The sequence below is a fragment of the Podarcis pityusensis genome, assembly GCF_964106645.2.
Source record: "Podarcis pityusensis genome assembly, chromosome: 13".
NCBI classification, from domain to species: domain Eukaryota; kingdom Metazoa; phylum Chordata; class Lepidosauria; order Squamata; family Lacertidae; genus Podarcis; species Podarcis pityusensis.
In genome coordinates, this window is record NC_138038.1 from 39,183,596 (window position 1) to 39,204,404 (window position 20,809).

The 20,809-nt window shown below is 44.6% G+C and overlaps 1 protein-coding gene across 3 annotated transcripts in view; it reads left to right on the plus strand.

Moving 5' to 3' along the window:
- Nucleotides 1-20,809, plus strand: part of ITGAL (integrin subunit alpha L) — a 55,077-nt gene that overhangs the window by 31,573 nt on the left and 2,695 nt on the right. For all 3 annotated transcript variants that reach the window (XM_080977869.1, XM_080977870.1, XM_080977871.1), the window contains 17 exons: nt 4,931-5,068; nt 5,178-5,381; nt 6,026-6,156; nt 6,719-6,879; nt 9,230-9,381; nt 9,588-9,716; nt 11,063-11,136; nt 12,068-12,203; nt 13,115-13,219; nt 14,153-14,232; nt 14,581-14,664; nt 15,593-15,668; nt 16,674-16,784; nt 17,023-17,091; nt 17,520-17,624; nt 18,558-18,653; nt 19,702-19,809. In XM_080977869.1, the coding sequence (XP_080833995.1) occupies nt 4,931-5,068; nt 5,178-5,381; nt 6,026-6,156; nt 6,719-6,879; nt 9,230-9,381; nt 9,588-9,716; nt 11,063-11,136; nt 12,068-12,203; nt 13,115-13,219; nt 14,153-14,232; nt 14,581-14,664; nt 15,593-15,668; nt 16,674-16,784; nt 17,023-17,091; nt 17,520-17,624; nt 18,558-18,653; nt 19,702-19,809 (1,959 nt within the window). The remainder of the gene's footprint in view (nt 1-4,930; nt 5,069-5,177; nt 5,382-6,025; nt 6,157-6,718; nt 6,880-9,229; nt 9,382-9,587; nt 9,717-11,062; nt 11,137-12,067; nt 12,204-13,114; nt 13,220-14,152; nt 14,233-14,580; nt 14,665-15,592; nt 15,669-16,673; nt 16,785-17,022; nt 17,092-17,519; nt 17,625-18,557; nt 18,654-19,701; nt 19,810-20,809) is intronic.

Here is a 20,809-nt window from a genome sequence, read left to right on the forward strand (position 1 = left end):
AGTTGGGTCTTTTCAGCCTCTATTTTTGGTACAAATGTAATATACACTTCTTTCCACGACTCTGGTGCCCTTTTCCCACCCATTATTTCGTTACAGACTTCCTTTAAAGGTTGTACTAACCATTCCTTCAAGGATCTGTAGTATCTAGAAGTCAGTCCATCCGGTCCTGGAGATTTACCGTATTTTTCGCTCTATAACACGCACCAGACCATTACACGCACATAGTTTTTAGAGGAGGAAAACAAGAAAAAAAATATTCTAAACGAAATAGTGGATATATGATTTTTGTGGTTCATGCTGTGGCCACAGACATGTGATCTGACAGTGAGTTTGGAGTAGCCCAATGCAAAAATCCTGAGGATCCATGTGGATCCATGCTTTGTAACCACGGAGGAGGGAAGGAAGGGGAACCATGGATCTTCTGCTCACGACTGCAGCAGATCCCCCCCGCCACCCGCAGGCATTCGCTCCATAACACGCACAGACATTTCCTCTTACTTTCTAGGAGGAAAAAAGTGAGTGTTATGGTGCAAAAAATACGGTACTTAGTTGCATATTCTGAAAGGCACCTTCTACCTCCTGTTCAGTTATTTTATAGTTCAGCATTAATTTATTTTCTTGAGAGATTTTTTGTAATCCATTTGTTTTCAAAAATCGGTCTACATCAATTTCTTTCTGTGGCCCTTGTGTATATAGTTGTTTAAAATACCTCTGGAAACAATTTCTAATCTCAACTGGGTTCTGTATATTCCTTCCTTCCACTTCTAAATTTGTGACAGTATTTAGTTTTTGTCTTTTTTTCATTTGCCAAGCCAACAATTTCCCACATTTATTAGCCGACTCAAATGTCTTTTGTCTCATTTGTTTAATTTTCCATTCTATCTCCTGATTCATCATTTTCATGTATTGTACTTGATATAACTTTATTTCTCTCAAAATCTCTTGCGACTTTGGTTTTGCTCTCAATTTCTTTTCACTTTCCTTTATTTTCTCCAATATTTTATCCTTCTTCTCATTTTGGATTCTCTTCTTTAATGCATTCTGTTGTATCAAGAACCCTCTCATAACAGCTTTGCTTGCGTCCCAGATTACTCTTTTTTCAACATTGGTGTTCATATTTATCTCAAAATAGTCTCTCAAGGTTTTTTGGGCCTTCTTAATGACTTCTTCATCTCTAAATAAGGCATCATTCATCCTCCATCTGAAGGAGCCAGTTGGTGTTAGTTTCATCTCCATCTTAACAGCATTATGGTCGGAGCAGGTTTTTGGGCAGATTTCCGCTTTTCTTGTCTTTGGTGCCATTCCTCTAGTTAACCATATTTGGTCAATTCTTGTCCATGTCAGTTTGGCTTCAGAAAAGAAGGTTCCCTCTCTGGCCAGGGGATTCTTTGTTCTCCAGATATCAACTAAGTCCAAGTTGTCTGTCATCTCAAAAAAGGTTTTTGGTAGTCTACCATCCTTAGTGACTACCTGTCTTTGTGCCTTGTCCATATGTGTAGATATCACTCCATTCATATCTCCCATCAAAATTACATTATAGTCCAAATAATCCATTAAGGTCTCATGCAACTTTTTAAAGAATTCAGATTTCCCCTCATTTGGTGCATAAACTCCTACTATTAAGAATTTCTCTCCTTGTATTTGAATTTCAATTGCCACAAATCTTCCTTGATCATCTTTGAAGATAAATTTCGGTAATAGTCTCTCCTTTGCATAAATCACTACTCCTCTTTTTTTAACTTTATCCGAAGAAATAAATTCCTGGCCCAGTCTTTTGTTAATCAATACTTTCCTATGTAACCTTGTTACATGTGTTTCCTGTAAGCAAATCAAGTCCAATTGTTCCTTTTTTAATAAATGAAACACAGATTTCCTTCTCTGAGGGGAGTTGAGACCATTACAATTCCAACTTAATAGTTGCAGTGCCATGATGTAGTTACTTTACTTCTCCTCCAACTGCACCAAGTGCCTGTTCCTGTTCTGTCGGTGGGATCACCTTCTCCAGGCGGTCTTTTAATTCAAAAGGTAGTCTTGGTATGTCTAAAGTTCCTCTTTCTAGTATTCTTGACTCATCTCCAGCTCCTTTTTGCAGGTCTTCTCTGTGGTCTCTCAGAAATCTTTCTTTGTCGTCCTCTGATCTTATTTTTGTCTTTCTTCCTTTGAAACTAAAGGAAAGGCCTTGGGGGAATTCCCACCTAATTTTGTTGCTTCTCAGCAGGGCAACCAAGTCTCTATAGTTGGATCTAAGGTCCAAAAGATATTTCGGAATGTCCTTAAATATCTCCACCTTTGACTGATGTATTTCCAAAGTCTTCTTGAAGTGCAGACTCAAGATTTTGTCTCTCTCCTCTTTTGTTCGGAGGGTGATCAAACAGTCTCTCACCCTGTTCTTCTTCCCTCCTCTTCCAAGCCTGAAAGTGCTCACTATCTTAAAGTTGTCCTTCTCCAAGTCTGGATTCCAAAAGTCTGCAAATTCCTAGGTAAGAAAATCAGTCAAGTTGTCTTTCTCAAGTTCAGGTACGGCCCTGATCCTCAAATTCATTTGTTTCTCCTTCAATTCAATCGTAGACAGTATTAACCTGTGGTCTTCAAGTTGCTTGTGTATCAGCGGTATCTTCTCTTCTACAGCAACTGCTATTTCCTTTGCTTTTTCAGCTGTCTTTCGGGTCGAAGTAGATTCCTGTAGCAATTTCTCAATAGTTTCTGTGTTAGTATTTACCTTCTGTCCCAAATTGTTAATACTTGTGGTATTTTGATCAATTTTAACTGATGCTTCAGCTACTTGTTTACTTATTTTTTCCAGAGATTCATTAATTTTGCCTAGTGCCTGAGCTAAAGCATCTTCGGATGCCATTCCTTTGGGTTTAGATTGTACCAATGCAGCCCCTGTTGGTAAGCCAGAAGGGCCAGAAGGGCCAGATGTTGATGCTCTTCGCTGCAGCCCAACGTCTGGGCGAAATGATCTACCAGACCTCGTTGTTTTTTCCTGAAGCAAATCTATTTTCTCTTTTCCATTTGCCATAACACTCTAGATAAGGCCCAAGGTCAATCCCACGACCAGAATTTGTTTTGAAGTGGAAAATTCCCCTGGCCCAGTTATTGTTGTAACAGTTTCAGACTTCCTCTAGGGGGACACAGTAGCAGTCCAAAGTTGTTACCTTAAAATAAATAACCTTTTTTCTTTTAATCCCCTCAGTTCACAAAATAGACGACAGTTTCAATTTTCAGTTATTTTCCAGTTACTTTGAAACCAGGAGAAGCTAGCCAAAAATATTGTATCCCACTTGTATCTCACTTGCAGAGTTAGCTGTCAGAAAGTACTTTCACCAATAGCGCATTTCACAGTACGGCATTCTTATTGTCATTGGCAGCCCGTTCCCAGGGTTTAAGCGGTGGATTTTAGCTTCCTTTTCTCTCTTTTTGCAGGGAAATACAGTTCACACCTTCCCCCCTCCTTTCCTGCAAACAAGGGGGGAAATCACTTGTTTTGATGATAGAATTATAGTCCTTTTCAAACGTCTTTCAAGGTTTTAGCTTGCCAGTTCATTGCTTTACTCTATTTACAAAGAACGGAAGGCAGACTTCCTGTTTGTGCCTCTCTGCTTCGGTATCAAATTACTTCTTTATTCTTAGTTCTCTTTAATTCCCAAATTAGCCTACTCACGGATCGTTGTTTTGTAGCCAAATTGTCACAGGAAAAAGCTAGCGCTCTCCGGTAACGGCTGTGCGGCTTCGCTCCACAGAAGAAGCAGTTGACTCACAGCACCGCGCCGCTTCCCCGCTTCCCCGCTTCACTCCGGAACCCATAATCGGGCTCCTTTGTAAATTGGGGGGGCGCAAAAGGTGCCCGCCGAGTCCCACGGTCACAGGCTTCACCCGCCTGTGATTTTTGGAGGGTCCCCGCTTCGCTGTAGCGGTACAGACCCGATTTCCACAGAGCCGGTCCCCTCCGAGTCAGAGGGAATCCGCCATTACCGATGGCGCCACCCCGGAAGTGACTTGGTTAGGTTTTAAGCCAGTAATGTGTTCACAGCCCCAGCAGCAGCGAGAGCCAAAGGGTAGCAGCTGCCACACTAAAGGCTGGGTGGTATTTGCAGGATACCCCATCTTGCAATACACAACGATTGGAAATTGTGTGTGAGAGAGAGAGGGGGGTGGGGGGGGGTAAAGAGAATATTTTAGTTCCAGTTATATTTTGGTTCCAAGCTGCATAGGGCTTTGTACACCAAATAGCAGCACCTTGTACCTTGTATGTCAGCTAAGTGGCAGCAAGTGCATTTCTGTTGTTGTTATAAAATTTAAATTTATGCTGCCCTTCATCCAAAGATCTTAGGGCAGTTCACAGGATAAAAATATAGGAGAAATGCACAAAATAAATAGTTTAAACAAAACAAAATAATAACCCCTCCCCCTCCCACGAACACATTTAAAAGCCTGTAGAATATTAATCAGCCAAACGCCTGGTTGAAGAGGAACATCTTCATTTGGGGCCTAAAGATGTATAATGAAGGTGCCAGAGAACCTCCCTGGGGAGAGCATTCTACAAATAGGGAGCTGCTGTGGAAAAGGCCCAGTCTCATGTTGCCACCCTCCAGACCTCTCGTGGTGGACACACACACACAGAAGGGCCTCAGGTGATGATCACATGGTCTGGGTCAGGTCATATGGGGAGAGCCACCTAGGTCACTAGTTGGCCTTAGGCAAGCAGCGCTCAGGCTCTGAGGCCCCTGATCTGCAAGATGTGTGTATGTTTGAGGATGATAATACTGCCTTCCCTTACAGGGTTGTTGAAAGGATTGCAGCTAGATAATGCAAATAAAGTGCTCTGAATGGGCTGTATAAATCTTAAGCATTATAAAGCACATCTTGAGGCAACCTTTGTGCAAGGGCCACCCCTTTCACCCTGGATGTTTAAATATTTCTTTTGCAGATTGGATCATATTTTGGGGCAGCGCTCTGCTCTGTGGACGTAGATGGCGATAAGGAAACAGACCTCCTCCTTGTTGGAGCCCCTCAGTATTTCACAGAGATGAGAGGGGGCCGGGTTTACGTGTACACCTGGAAGCAGGTGAGCAGAGCTGTGTGTGTCCTGTGCACCTGTGCAGGAATCCCGCGTTGTCTCACAGAATCAGTGGTTTTGAAAGACAGCAGCCTTTCAAGGGCACCTCTCTTTCCAGGGTACACTTGTTCGCCAGGGGGAGCTGACTGGGGATCCAGGATACCCCTTGGGCAGGTTTGGAGCTGCCATCGCAGACCTGTCAGATATCAGTGGGGATGGACTGATGGATGTGGCCGTTGGAGCCCCCTCGGAAGACGAAGAGAGAGGAGCTGTCTACATCTACAATGGACACGAGAAAACCCTGCAGATGCAGTACAGCCAGGTAACCAAATAGGGCTACAGCACTAACTGGCATGCCCATGTGCCGTGAGGGTGGGAGAAGCACTACAGGAAATGAAGGAATGTTAGTAATGAAATGCTCCTCTGCCCACCAAGGAGCCTTCCTCCTACTTTCACTACATGCTCTGAGTCTTGCTCAGAACAGGGACTCGCACAGAACCATGGAGGTGGGGTAATTCTTAAAGGTTCACATTCTAAAAATAAACTTTGGGGGGAGGGTGTGTGCGTGCACACATAATGGCAATGTGTGCCCTTGGTTTTAATTGGGAGGGGAAAGAGTGCGGAATCTTGGGAGCCTTAAGAGTTGGGGTGGGGAAGCCTGCGGCACTCAAGATCGGGGTTGGGGAGCCTCTTTGAATTTGTCCACCTGTCGATCACAGTAAGTCATTTGGCATATTGCAATGCCAGGTTATTGAACTGTCAAACTTCAGCTGCGCAGGGTGTGGGAGATCCAGATTCTCCCAGCCCTGCTTTAGCTGATGCCAAAAACTCATAAAAATTAGCACCAGTCATTAAGCTGTAGGAAGAAGCGCAATTTCTTTTGGCTTGTATTTGATCTGTTCGTCCTCCTGAATGGTCACATTGCCTCTTTGCATCATTCTAGCCAGTAGCATTTCTCTCCCACAGAGAATTTCAGGAGCCAGAATTTCTCCTGGCTTGGTCTTCTTTGGACAGTCTATCCATGGAAAGAGGGACCTCAATGGAGATGGCCTCACCGACATTGCCGTGGGAGCTCTGGGAAAGGTTGTGGTGCTTCGGTGAGTGGCTCTGCGAGAACCAAGACTCTTGCGCTCTCCCAGAGGGCAGCTGGGGAGTCTAATGAGTTTGTGGTAAGGGCATCCAATCAGTAATCAGTTCAGCTTTTTCATTTTCTGTCAGAGGCAACCTGTTGCCTTCAACCTAACACCATGTCAGAGCCAGAGAAGCCTGGGAAATGTAGTTTGTTAAGGGTTCTGAGATTTGTTAGGAGACTCCTAGTCCCTTCACAAAGCTACAATTATCAGAGTTCCCTTGGAAGAGGAATTGATTGTTAAAACCACTCTGGCAACTGTTGCTCTATGAGGAAAATAGGGCTCAGTCCCCACTGAATTCATTTGCAGTTTATTTACCCCCATCCAGGTACCAGTTTAGGACATGCACCATCTACCCTGATTCAGATGTTGCAGAGAAATAGAGCTGGCGGGGGTTCATCATCAGCATGCTGGTGACCCCTTGCTCCAAATCTAACGACTGTCCTCACCTTGGGGGCCCCAAAGCCAGAACATAAACATTTCTCTTAAATAAAACAACAACCCAAGTTGCCGTCTCTGGTTCCTGCAGCTCCAGACCCATCATTACCGTGGTGACAAAGGTGCACTCCTCGCCCAAGGAAATCCCACGGGAAGATGTGGAGTGTCTGGGTGATGCCAGCACCTGGAAGAATCTGGTGGTCGACCTCAGCATCTGCTTCAGCACTAGCTTGGCCACCAAGCACTACCAAGGTGAGGGTTACCAGGGAATCGTGGACCTTGCCTTGAGCCTAATCCTGCTGTCACCCACATCTGCAGCATAGAGGACTGACCTGGGGGCTGAGGCATAACCTGTTCCCACAGTAGCTGTCTTTCCCCAAAAAGTATCCCACATATTCCACACTACCTGTTCTGTCTGAAATTGGTACCTTTTGTTCACCTCGCTCACCTTTTATACAAAATTCAGACAACGGCCTCACCAAGCCATTGCATCCCAGCATTTTCTGTGTTGTCCTCTCATTTTTTCCAGACCAATTGGTAGTGATTATTGTTCCACTTAAAATTTGTAACTGCAGTACCAGTTTACTTCCCTTGCATGCAAAGACAGGCTCCAGCGGATGGAGAGGATGAGACTAACAGTGGGTCCTGTTGTCAGGAAGGCGGTTTCTGCATGTGCTGTGGAGGGAAGTGAGGGGCAGATGAGACTCATCAACCTGGGAAGGTAGCCCAATTAGGAGAAGGAAAACACTGAGCCTAAGGCTAAGGAGTAAACCCTACACAAATCCAGAGTGGAGTCCCTAAAACAGACAGCACCTTGTATACCTCCTTCTGGCAACTCCTGCTGCCAAGCTGGTGCCAAACATCTTGCTGTGCTTTCCTTTGGACCACATAAGCGAGGCCAAGAGGGGGTCTTGTTGTCTGGGCAGCCCAGGACCTCCATACATACTGCCCAGACTTATGCTCCAGGGAGGTCACTTTGATGCTATTTATGCAATGGACTTCATCCCCGGATGCCCACTCCATTGTCTCTTGAGACAGACAAGTATCATAAAAAAAAGGACCAGTTTGCTCGGCTGTTTGACTGGCAGAGCACTGCAAGGCCTTTAAGAACTGCTGTGCCTTGATTTCAAAGCATCCTCTTTGCTGCTTGTGCTCTTTTCAGTGCTTTCTGTTTAATGCAACAGGAGCATTCTTGATGAATAGCCCCATAACTGGATTTGCAGTTCCTTTCAGCGGGGGTCTTCAATTACTGGTACACTGATTGTTTTTATTTTTGAAATAGCACTATTTCCCTCTGAAAGAAAAATGAAAATAAGAAAAATATGAAGGGGATTGGGGGTGGGGGAACCACACTATTTGGATCAGGAACTGAATTATTACAAAACAATCAAAGGTCAATTAATAAGCAATGATGCTACAGTACCAAACAAGAAACAGAAAGAGGCAACAGCGGTAAGGAGGCAGCTACTAATTAACATTTCGGTGGGTTCTTGCTGGACAGGAATTACTTCTGACAAAATAAGGATCTTGGCATAAAATAGTACCCTACCCCATCTCCCCCAGTATTTCCTCCATGTGGTCTTCATCCTGCTATCCTTTTTTTTTTTTTAAAGCAATTTATTGGGTTTTACAATAAAAGTAAACATAATAAACAATATAACATTTGTCTTAACATAGTTTCACATTTTCTTTGGACTTCCTCACATCTCCCGTTCCCACTTTCATCGTTGTAACATTTTGTCAGCAATTTATCATCTTATTTAAATTCTTATATCCCTTCTATATTTCATAATCTTATAATTCTCGAAAGGAGTTAAATTTTCACAGTCTTACTTATTTTCTTAAAAACTTCTAAATTTAGTGGTGCTCAGTTATTTTAGTCTAGCATCTTATTTAGCATTCACTCAAATTACAATGCTTTTGTAAATAATTCTTAAATTTCTTCCAATCCTCCTCAATCCTCTCTTCTCCCAGGTCACGAATTCTGCCGGTCATTTCAGCCAGTTCCATGTAGTCTATCAGTTGCATCTGCCATTCTTCCAGTGTGGGTAGATCTTGAGTTTTCCAGTGTTTTGCGAGAAGTATCCTTGCTGCTGTTGTTGCATACATAAAAAATGTCTGGTCCTTCTTTGCCACCCCTTGGCCGACAATACCCAAAAGGAAAGCCTCTGGTTTCTTAGTGAAGGTATATTTAAATACCTTTTTCAATTCATTATAAATCATTTCCCAGAACGCCTTCACTTTAGGGCAAGTCCACCAGAGGTGGAAGAACGTTCCCTCACACTCTTTACATTTCCAACACTTATTATCAGACAGGTGGTAAATTTTTGCGAGTTTGACTGGGGTCATATACCATCTATAAATCATTTTCATTACATTTTCTTTCAGAGCGTTACATGCAGTAAATTTCAATCCATTACTCCACAACCTCTCCCAGTCCTCAAACATAATATTATACCCAATGTCCTGTGCCCACCTTATCATAGCCGATTTAACCGTTTCATCTCATCCTGCTATCCTTCCACTCAAGAGTGTTGGCTGTCTTTTGTCATCAGTGCATCATCCCTTTATATGCATAATCTCTCTCCCGCTTTCCCTCCAGGACCCCTCTCTCCCAAGCTCTCCTTCCGCTTCGAGATCGACCGGAACAGGATGAGGCACCGAGGAGTGTTTAAGAATGGCACAAAAGTCACAGATGGGATGAAGGAACTCTCTCTGGGAGAAGTGTGCATACAGGAGAGCATTCTCTTCAAGGTAAACAGAGGGTTGTCCTCACTTTCATGAAGCTTCACCTGGGGTGAGATATGGCAGCTGTCTACACAGTCATCTATTGTGTGTTGCTGAAGATGCGGCTGCTTCTGGGGTGGGTGCCCAAGAACCCCTCTTATGAGAGTTCTGGCTTCAATATCTGTAAGGGTGGTGCATGAAGTTATCTGCCAGTTGCCTCCATTCCTTTTCAGAGCTGCATTGAGGATTACATATCGCCTATCAAGCTCTTTATGAACTTCTCTCTTGGGCGTGACAACAACCCTAGCAATGGACACCCTAGACCTGTTCTGAGCCCCCTAAGTAACGCAGTGACGGTGGAGGTGAGAGGACTCCTGATACCTTGAAAGTAGGATTACAGGGACCATCCAGGTGGCCTTTTTACTCTGCATTCACGATGATTTGTGGTCATGATCGTAATGGGGCGGTTAGACACCATCCTGGTTTACGCCTACAAAAAAAATTGGGATAGGTTTTTCATTTCCAGTCAGCGCATGGAATCCTGTGGATTCCAGCTGAAATCCTGTAACTTTTTATGCCGCAAATGTTTTCAGGGTGTTGTTGTCGTCGTTGTCCTGCTTCTGTTACACAAGAGTGCCCCTCCAAATGGCAATAATGCAATTCCATTCGGGAAGCATTGCAGAAAACTTAATAAAGTGGAATGGTGTGTAAGAGTTGTTTGACAGTGGGACAGACTCCCTCGGGAGGTTTTGTGGCCATCCATCATGGATACTTAGGTCCAAATTGGGAAAAAGAACAACTTAGGCTGTGTACGCATTAGCTGTTTGAAACACGGTGGAGCCATTTCCCCCCACCCACAGTGCTTCAAGTCCCTATTTTTATGCTGCTGTGTACAGCAAACAGGGGAAAGTGATGTCTTTACCTGATGCACATTAGCTGATGGCTTTCACTGTGCCTGCAGCCTCCTGGCTCCAATCCAATGAAGCTGCCATCTGCGCACGTGTTGTCATTTGCACATGTGCAACAGCTGTCTGAAGTGCTCATGCCCCAGCCTAACCGCTGCTTACAGTTTTCAAATTGGATGGGAGCTGGCTTGAGGGGAACATGCACCAAACAGCAGTATTTCCCAAGAAGCTACAGGATACAGAGGGATAGTGGCTAATGTCATGGGCACTCAGCTTCAGACATCTGTAGTGAGAGTGCACAGGAGCCAAAGCCAATGGTGGTGTGTGTACACAGCCGTAGCTTCATTTTAAGCTGGCTGCACACAACCAGTGACATGTTGGTGATGAAACGAAACAAAAAACCAGTGTGAAAGGACCAATAGACCAGGGGGTGGGGTGGGCAAGTCTTGTCTTGACCCCAGATTCTCAGGGAAGGAAATGGGATTTAATGGTTTGGGCAAAGGAACTGGGCACATAAAGCAAAATTGAGACTGACGCCTGCAGCATGCAGTGGAGGCTGTTCTTTGGGATGTGCAGAATGAAGTACAAACTCTTCTGCATAAGCACACTCGTGAAAACAGCTTTATCTGTTCCCAGTAGCTAGAGCTAAAGGGGGAGGGGAATGTATGTGATCCCATGGTTTGGAGCAAGCAGGCAGGAGATCTGGGAACGGGGCAGAGCCTAGCTGTTTTCAGCAGGAAGAGGTAGCTTGTTCAGAAGATGTTGCATATTAACTATTCTAATATTCTTGGCTCACATGTTAGATTCCTTTTGACAAGCACTGCGGGGAAGATCAGGTGTGTCATGCTGACCTGAAACTCTCCTTTCACAATTCAGGGTATGTTGAACATCCTTGGTGCTAACAGTCACTGATGCTTGTAGTGTAGGAAAACAAATTAAAAGTGGTAGAGGGAGGACAGGTCTGAATTTTTGCAATAATAAGTCTTAGCATATATGCCAGCATATTTTAAATGCTGAGAGTTTTAAATTCATATACATTATAACAGCAATCCTTCCAACAGTGGTTCTCCTGTCAGCATTGAGCATTGGCTGTCCTAGCTGGGGACTGATGGGAACAGGAGTCCAACAACACTTGGAGGGCAACAGATTGGTCACTTCTGCTTTAAAGGATTGTAGATAGGGGCTGAGGTTGAGAGCGTACTGTGCTTGGTATAGCTAGACTACAACATTGTAATGTCTCTGGGAACCAAAGTGTTCCCTGACTGTGTTGCAGGGAAGGAAGCCATTCTGGAGAACACCATTTAAATCTAGAGCAGTGGCCATTTAGAGTTAAACTGTAGCAAGACTTGCACGGTGTTCTGTGAACTTTGCCCCCTGCTTTAGTTTCCAACAATATTATTTTACAAAGCTTACAGCAGTGAATATAAAGCTTACCTTGATTTTATGCTACATTAACACTGTGGCTTCTGCCAAAGAATTCTGGGACTTAATTTGGTGAGGCTGCTAAGAATGGTCTTTCGGAGATCTTTAGTCTTTTTCCCATCATAGTATTACACCTCCCAAGATTCCCTGCTTTGAGTCAGCTGTATGTAGGTATGCCCTATGGCAGCCTTCACCAACCCAGCTTCCTCGCAATGCTTTTGACTTTAACTGTTTAGTGGGCAGCTGGATGGTGAAGGCGGCCTTGCGATTCTGTTGTAAGACTCAAAGGCTACACCAGTTTCCTATCACATTCAACAGTCCCACCTCCCAGACTCAGGAACCGAGGCCTGCTAATCAGCTTGTCTACCCAACATCCTCTTGATCAGGTCTCAGGAGCTGGTTGTGTTCCCTGGAAGAGACTTGGACATGAGCTTGGAGCTGGAGAACCGCAAAGAGGATGCCTACTCCGTGACCCTCCACGTGCCTCACATACCAGGCCTCTCCTTTCGCAAAGCTTGGGTGGTAGGTATTCCCTCCGCAAAAGGGGCATTGGAACTGGATTGGGGCTGGCTTCAGATTTGAAGGCTTCCTAGAGCCTGGTCTGATCACACACCCAAACCCTTTCCCCCGCATTTTTGGCAGCAGTGATGAAAAGAATGGAGCAAGAAGATGCAGTGCTATGGTGGGCACAGATGCTTATATCGCTCTCTTCCCAGTCCAGGACCTTAATGGAAATGCACTTAGCTCCCTCCCAAGGAGAGTCCTCAACTTTTCACACCAAGCGAGCTGCAAGAGAACTTCAAAATGGAACCCATAGGCCACACGCTGCCTTGTTGCACATGCGGGGAGAGGAGCGAAGCCAAAAATTGACACACACACCCCGCCTTTGCGCTGCCTTCCCAAAGCCACCTACCCAAGGCGCCAGGCTTTGGGAAGGAGGTGTGAGGCTCTGGCAGGTTCTTAGAGCCCTCCCAACTCCTTCCAAAGCTGACAAAGCACTAACTAGGCTTTGAGAAGGAGGCTGGACCCTTACCCTTGCTTACCCACTTTGGGAAGGCAGTGCAAGGGCTTGGGGGTTTCAAATGTTGCAGAGAGCCACCCAAAAAGGCCTTGAGGGCCACAGACTAAAAGAGCCTGCCCCACTGGAGGCAAAGGGTCCTCTGGTGTCCCCCCGCTTTGACTTCACAGGCAGCAGTACTCTGAGCTCTGCTACAAGCAGCACCTGGAGGCTAAGGCTAACTTTGACTTATCAGAAGTCCCTGGAATGATGCTAAGTTGAGAAATTAATATGACAGCTGGGCTCAGCATGCTGGGCCATTTTTTCAACAACAACAACAACAAAAGGGATGCTGACTAGGCCAGGTGTTAGCAACCCAAGGCTGCCAGATGTTGACATCAACCCTGAACTTGCTCCACCCTTTCTCTTCTCGCAGTCCAACACTCTGCTTGTCATGAGTTGCGATGGGCTACTGGATAGCCAGCACCTCAAGGGTCTCTCTTGCAACATTAGCCATCCTGTCTTCAAGAGCAATACTAAGGTGAGCATGTGGTGACACTGGCAGCTGGCACTCCTTGCCTGCTCAGCCATGAAACTCCCTGGGCGACCTTGGGCCAGTCACAGTCCCTCAGCCTAACCAACCTCAAAGGGTGGTGGAAAGAGGAAAGAGGGTTAACATACGCTCTCTGGATAGCTTTTTCAGTACTATAGTAAAGATTGCAGTTTAGGAACAATGAATTGGCTTAACAAATAATTAAACAATAACTAGAGAAATTACAACGAGAAGTTTTTTGTTTGCTTAATAAAAAGTGAGAAAAGAGGATATTGTTGGTAGTTTATTGTCAGTTTTAAGAAGTGTAATTAGTTTTCTGTTGTGCCTTGAAGGATATATATATATGACTTTTTAGAAACTTGAATCTTTTTGGCATGTGTGAGGATGGGGGCTGAGGATAACAAGCAGAAGCACGGTGAGTTCAGGGGGATCCTGCCAGGACAGCAGGAGGAAAGGGGGAGACTTTGAGAGCAGGAGATGCTGGCTGCAGCAGATGCCCCGTGTGTGAGTGCTTCAGGGAGATCATTTGCAACAAACGTAGGGAAGGGGAAAGCTGAGAAGGCACAGGCAGTGGCTTCCAATCAGAAAGGAAGCACATTTTTTAGCTTCCTTTCTTCACAATTTTTGCAGTTTTCTCTTTCACGGCTGCATTTTGTCAGCACACTGCCTCTTTAAGACATCCACCAGCATAGGATTGAAAAGAAAAGAAAAGAAAAGAAAAGAAAAGAAAGCTGTTGATTCTTACTAGAGTTTTCATTTCAAGATGCAATGAGGATCCTTTATTCTGCATGAGGGAGACGAAAGGGGATGGGGTCAGCACTCTAGAGGGAGGGAGGGAGGGAGGGAGGGAGGAAGCCAGGCAAGTAGGCAGCAAGTACCATGAATTGTCTCACTTTTGATCTCCTCCCTCCTCCATTGCAGGCTTTAATTCAGCTCAGGTTTAGCATCCTCAGCAACAGCTCCTGGGGAGATTACTTGGAGATGAAGGCAAATGTCACAAGGTAGGTGTATCCTCCCTTCTACCATTTAATAGATGTGTAGAAGAAGGGATTTCAGCAGGGGGAGCATGTCATGCAAAACACCTCTGCTGCTTTCTCCTCTGCTACCTAACTGTTAAAGGCGTAGGCTCCCTGTCCACTCACTTTTTTCTCAGAGTAGACCCACTGAAATTAATGCACCTAAGTTAGTCATACTTGAACGCAACCCATAGGTGTCTAAATGAATAGTTATTTGCAAGTTTTTGTTACAGAATTTCCTGCCTGGGTATGGGTGCAGAAGTCAGGGCCATTTCTGGGGTGGCAGGTGAAAGGATAATTTGCATTTTCTTGACGTCTGTCTCTGTCTTGTAGTGACAACAACGTGAATGAGACTCTTGACACCGGGGCCAGTCACACCATCCCTGTCCTGTACCCCATCAACATCATTGTCAAGGAGTAAGAGACAAGTTGTTGTTTTCCCTTCTTATCTGACTGCTCAGGCTCAGGGTAGAGCTTGAGAATTGTAACCAGGGCTGGGGGGATGCTGTGATTCCATGTCAGTGATGTGCAAGCCTAGAATTTGGTACTGGGTGCAGAATCCAGAATCCTGAACATTCCAGGTTTGTGTGTGGGGTGTGTGTGTGTGTTTCTATATGGGAGGGGGGAAATCCCTCCACATAGAAAGCTGTGCTTTGTAGAAGGCTTGGCCGGATTCTTCCTCTCTGACATTATAAGTTTTTTTTATGTGGGGGGATTTGGTGGTGGTGGCCCAGACACTTAAGTATTACATCCTTTGCTGCCTCTGTGAATGCAAGGTCTAAGAGGTAAAGTACACAATACACAAGGAATCTATGAATAGAACTGGCAATTTTAAATGAAGCCACAGGAGACTCCCAAGATTTTTCAGATGAGTATGTACGTGTGTTTAGAGGAAAGAGTTATTTTTGCTCTTTTCTCCCGCACCATCTTCCCAATCCAGATAATTTCATCTACTTCCTCAGTTTGTTTATTTCTCCATATTTAAATTCCCCTTCCAGGGCTGCTCACACAGCTGTGATTTACGTCACAAAAATATGCACATTAAACTGCATTCGCACCGTGTCTGGCCACTATGACAGCTGAAGATAAAACATCTCTTCTTGGTAGCAAGAAGACCAGGCTCCTTTTCTGCCCCCTAGCTAGTAGTGTAGGTGGACTGAGACTTTTGTGGGGGCAGCAATGTGGGCGCAGAGGGGTTGTGGTAACAATGAGAAACACCTGGTGGCACATTGCTGAGTTCGCTGCCACCATTGTAGGGTCACTGGCTGCAGCAATTGTGCTCTTTGGGTTGGGCTCCCTGCCTCCGTTCTTCACCTCCCTCATCTCTACTTTTTATCCCATGCAGGTCAGAAACATCCAGCCACTATGTGAACTTCACTTCCCAACGTCAAGAAAATAAGACGGTGACACACTCGTATGAAGTGAGTGAGAGACTACTAATTACACAAAAAAGAGTTCACAAAAGCTCATGCCATAATACATTTGTGAGTGGGTACACACAATACACTTAAAGTATGTGGCTTCCCCAAAGAATCCTGGGAACTGTGGTTTACCCCTCACTGAGCTACAGTTCTCAGCACTCTTAACGAACTACAGTTCACGGGATTCTTTGCATGGAAGCCATGTACTTTAAATGTGCAATGTACAGACAGATGTCATTTTTGCTGCAAGAGACTAACGGCTTTTTGGCCCTCACCTGGGCAGCCCTGCTGGGACCTAGAGGGTCTCTGGAACAAAGGAGCATGGGATTCTGCCTTTTACTGAATCAGACCACTGGCCCATCTTACTTGATATTGTCTGCACTGACTGGCAGCAGCTCTCCAGGGTTTCAGGCAGTGTTCAGTCTCAGCGCTACACGGAGATGCTGGCGATTAGACCTGCCTGCAAGGAAGATGCTCTACCACTGAGCTACGTATGATGCTTCCCTAAACTGAATCTGTTAATTGAAGTAGACGGTGCTGATCTAGAGGGTCCCTTAGTCTGACTTGGATAGAAGGAGTTGCCTTATACTGCATTCACCACTGCTCCCTTCTGTATCCTTATTGCCAGCAATCACCATCCCAGCTCACTGGGCCTGGATAGCTCAATTGATCAGAACAGGTGCTGATAATGCCAAGGTTGCAGGTTTGATCCCTGTATGGGACAGCTGCATATTCCTAAATTGCAGGGGTTTGGACTAGAACAGTGGCTCCCAATTAGCTAAGTACTGTGGAACCCCCTACTTTTGAAAAATTTTATATCTCTATGGTGGTTTTTGTTAATGTGAATGGTGCGAGGGACCCCACCAATTGGGAACCACTGGGCTAGAGGATCCTCAGGCTTCCTTCCAACTCTGCAATGCAGTGATTCATGATTCCCTGAAGTTTAATTTGTTGAGTCTCCTTGCCTTAGTCACTCTCTCCTTTTTCCCTCTCCCCTTCCCGCAGCTAACAAACCGGCCCTTGGGTGCTTTCACACCTCCTGCACTGTCAGTGATCGTGAAGGTGCCGACCGCCTTACCTGCTGGGCTGACCTGGGTGGTGGATAACATCCGAACAGTAAGTACGATATAAAACAACAGGGCAAGGGCAGCTAGCGGGTGTAAAAGTTGGAAGCTCAGCACCCCCTAGTGCTAGCTTTTGGGTGGCTAAGCAATGGGTGGGGGTCGCCCACATAGTTCACCATTGGGGAAGTGAAGGATGATCAATCAATGCATTGAAAAGACGGGTCCAGTAACTTTAAACTTCCACATTTTTTTCCGGTGGTAGCAAACACAGATTTTTCTCCAATTCCTAGGTACCCTCTGCAGTGTGCGAACCCATGGAAATGCAGAAAAGCACAAAGGTCCAAGTCAAGTTGACTGAGGTAGATTGTCTCCGCACAAGAGCACTTACTAAGGATTATGTCTCAAAGCCTGCTGCAAGTGGGGGGCGGGGGAGGGATTCAGTTTAGTTCACATTTAAAGGAAAACTTGCCTAATTTGCACTTCTGAAACAATAAGCAAACTGAAACATGGCCATTTGCACTTCTCCGAATTTTGCCGTGCAGTTTTCTGACCCAGTGATGCTTACAAAAATGCACACACTGGGGTAAAGTGTGTATAGGAATGCATATGTTTTAGTGATGACTTATAAAAATGCTTTATATTAGGAATAATTGTTTTTGCAAGAAATTCTGCATGGATTTGCATATTAGGAGAATAATGTGGTGCTGTTCGGTTCTAGAGAACTCTTGAAAACTAAGGTTTCTTAAGTGTGGATGGGTGCTTTTTAAAACTTCTGCTTTCTTCCTAGCAATGTGCGACTGGCACTTATCTCACCTACAAGTGTGATCTTGGACAGATCAATTCCTCCATAATCCATATCACTGGGTTGATGTATACCCAAAGCGAAATTAAGGTAAAGGCTTGGAATGATCCGTAAAGGGTTACTTGCAGCAAATGTCAACTCCTGTCCGCACTGGGACCTGGGGCATGGGTTTTTAGAGGTGGAAGGTAAGAGAATGGGATCCTTTCCTTGTATAGTGAGTCCCTCATTCCAGTTTATTGAAAGTACTAATATTGACGCTGGGGTGGGGGCAATACAGTCAACACAGCGATAATAAAGGAAAGACATAATAAGCCCATTATGAGAAGAAGAAGAAGAATTATTTGCACTGCTACAGGGTGCTTTTGAATTTTAAGGATTCTCAAGTTTTTCAAGCTCTTGAAGGGGTGCTTCTGCTCTGAAATGTATTGAGTTACAGTAAGTTTTTCACCAGTGAGCACCAGAGCTGGTTCTCCTTTTTGCCTTCTGCAGTGTGTACCAGCGACTCGGCAATTAAAGGTGTAGGAGCTCTGTCCTCTTTTTACATCTAGCCACTCTAAGCTGGGTATTGGCATCAGTGATTAGCAGCCACCCTCCAGGGGTTTGGATAGAGGTATTTTCTCAGCCCTCTCTAGAGATGAAGGGTCTTGAACAGGGGACTGCCTGCATGCAAACTATGTGCTCAGTCACTGAGCTCCACCAGCCCCTCTGTACTTTTGTTTTCAATTAAATTTAACATAAATCATGCAAACGGCATGACATCCATTCCTTCCAGACAGACATGTTGCATTCCTGCTGTGGTGTCCTTGTTATAGATTTATTGTTACCATGGCACACGTGGAAATCTTTTGAGTGGCCTCCTTATACCTCCCAAGTCACTCCCCAAGATAATATGACTTCAATTTAGTTGGTGCAGCAATAAGTGCTTGAAAATATTATTCGTTCTTTAAAGGTGGGATTTTCTGCACGTGAATGATCCTGCCCAGTATGGTCTAAAATGAATTGTCTGTTTGTCTTACCTTGCAGAAGACATCTCAGTTCAAGTTTTGCACAGCCTTGTGGTTTACGTTTGATACTACAAGATATACAAATTTCTACCCGGCTGAATTTGCCCAGTTTCAGGTAGTGCATGCTGCAGGAATTGCTTCTTTTCCTCCCTTTCTGCAGATTTACCTGTTTTGCTTGCAGGGTTTCATAGCATTACTTCTACCATAATCTTCTCCGTCCAAGTGATTTCCTTACAGAACTTTTTACAAGATTGCTCCCTTACCCTATATTATTTCATAATTAAAAGCCTTTTTGTCCTCTGGAAGTACATTATAGGCACTTTCAGACAGGCTGCTTATTCACAAAAATGTGATCATTAACCCACACTTTCTAGTGTAATTATCTTGTCACTTTTCTAAATTGCACTGGAAAGTGTGAGCTACCAACCCAATGCTGGCTATACTGTTATCACCTCTCTGCAAGCATACCAGGAGGGATGTCTAGAAGCTCCCAAAATATGACTATAAAGGGTAGATTTTTCTTATTGCATATGTTTCTGAGAACAATATTTAACCCACTTTTAATTTTTTTAATTAATCAAACTGGAGAGGATCCCCATAAATTAGAACAGTCAAATTTGTTCAGTCACCTTAAGTGTATATTCTATCCTTTTTCTTTTAACCAATCCTTAAGTCAATCCAATTTTGAGAACAAAATGCTTTCTAGAGTGTTGAAGCATCTGTGCATCTTGAGCTGTATAGCTTCCTTTCTATTAGATTCATTGTGTTTTTAAAGCTACCTCTTTCCCTGCCTAAATCTTCTTTAGCTACTGTGTATGATACCCTTTCGAAAAGATTGCAGGTGTGCAATGATCACTAGCTAGCTTCACAGATACAGCTTCATGTCGCCTTTGCTGTATCAGGGCATCTTGCTTTAGTTGCCTTTGTTCTTAACCTTGACTGTGTAATAGCTGGACTTCTATTTTAGAAGCAGCAAATGTTATCTGGTATATTCTGGGCAAGAGACAGGCCTTTGCTGGAGAAAATATAGGACTGGACTGGCATGCCAGTCTTGAGTGAAGACCTTTCCCCTGCTGATTTGGCTCCTTCAGAACTAGGCTGTCTGTCTCAGACCCACTGCGACCAGTCATGATCTGTGTGTTTTTTCTCTCCCTGCTCCCCAGGTTGCTGAGGTGGAGATGATTCATGTGATGAACTATCTCCCTGTTATAATAGGCAGTGCTGTCGGAGGCTTGTTATTGCTAATTCTCATCATTGTATCACTTTACAAGGTAAGACTCGATGTACATCGGGAATCCTGGGTTAGTAGGAGTAGCTGAGAGCTCAGCTCATTTTTTAGGCAATTTAGCAGCAACGGTTTTATCAGTAGTTTAAATCTGCTTCTGTTGAGATCCACATGTTCATCTTGAAGTCACAGCAAAGCTGTCTTCTATTATGTCAGACTGCTGGTCCGTTTTTAGCTAAGTGGTGCCTATGTTGGCTGGCAGTGACCCCCAGCCATCCCAGGACATTTTCTCTGTGCTGCCTGGAGATGGAAGAGTTTGAACCTAGGACATTCTGTATTTAAAGCATGTGCTCTACCTCTGAGCAATGGTTCTTTTCTAAATTTGGCTCTATCGAAACTTGGATAGTTGTCCTCAGCATGGGGGTGGGAATCAGATTCTGCATTTATACCATTCTTATACCAAGTTAGATTCCTGTAGGATTTGGTAAGTTACACAGAATTCTAGTGCCATTGTAGTGGAAATGTGGAAGACAATTGTATTTTGAGGAGTTAGGTGGCATGTCCCTTTCCTTTTAACATCCCCAGTTTGAGGTCTGCTGGATACTTGTGTTTCACACACCTGTTGGGAGTTTCTTGGGTTCTTCTGTGTTGCAAGTGCCCAGCTGCAGGTAGTGGGAGACTCTCAGCCTCTCTGTATTAATCCCATCTCAGGGTCCTGGGCTAATCATGAGTAATGTCAGGTGCACTTGATTACATCAAGGCAGGCTATAAAAGCCATAGGTGGGAGGGGCCTGGGGAGCTTCTACCCAGATCAAAGGACCTGATGCTGGGAGACCTAAGGTCAGGGTCTTTCTCCTGCTGCTCTACCTGGGGCTCCGGGCAGCTGAAGGGGAGATTGGGTAGCCCCTGTCTGGTATGTTTTATTTTATGCTTTGCATGCCTGCTGTTTATTTGTTAATAAAACTGATTTTGGTTCCCCTTCCACCTCCTCATTCTTTTGTCCTGATATCCTTGCAAAGAACTGCTGTATTTGGCAGCACATCCAT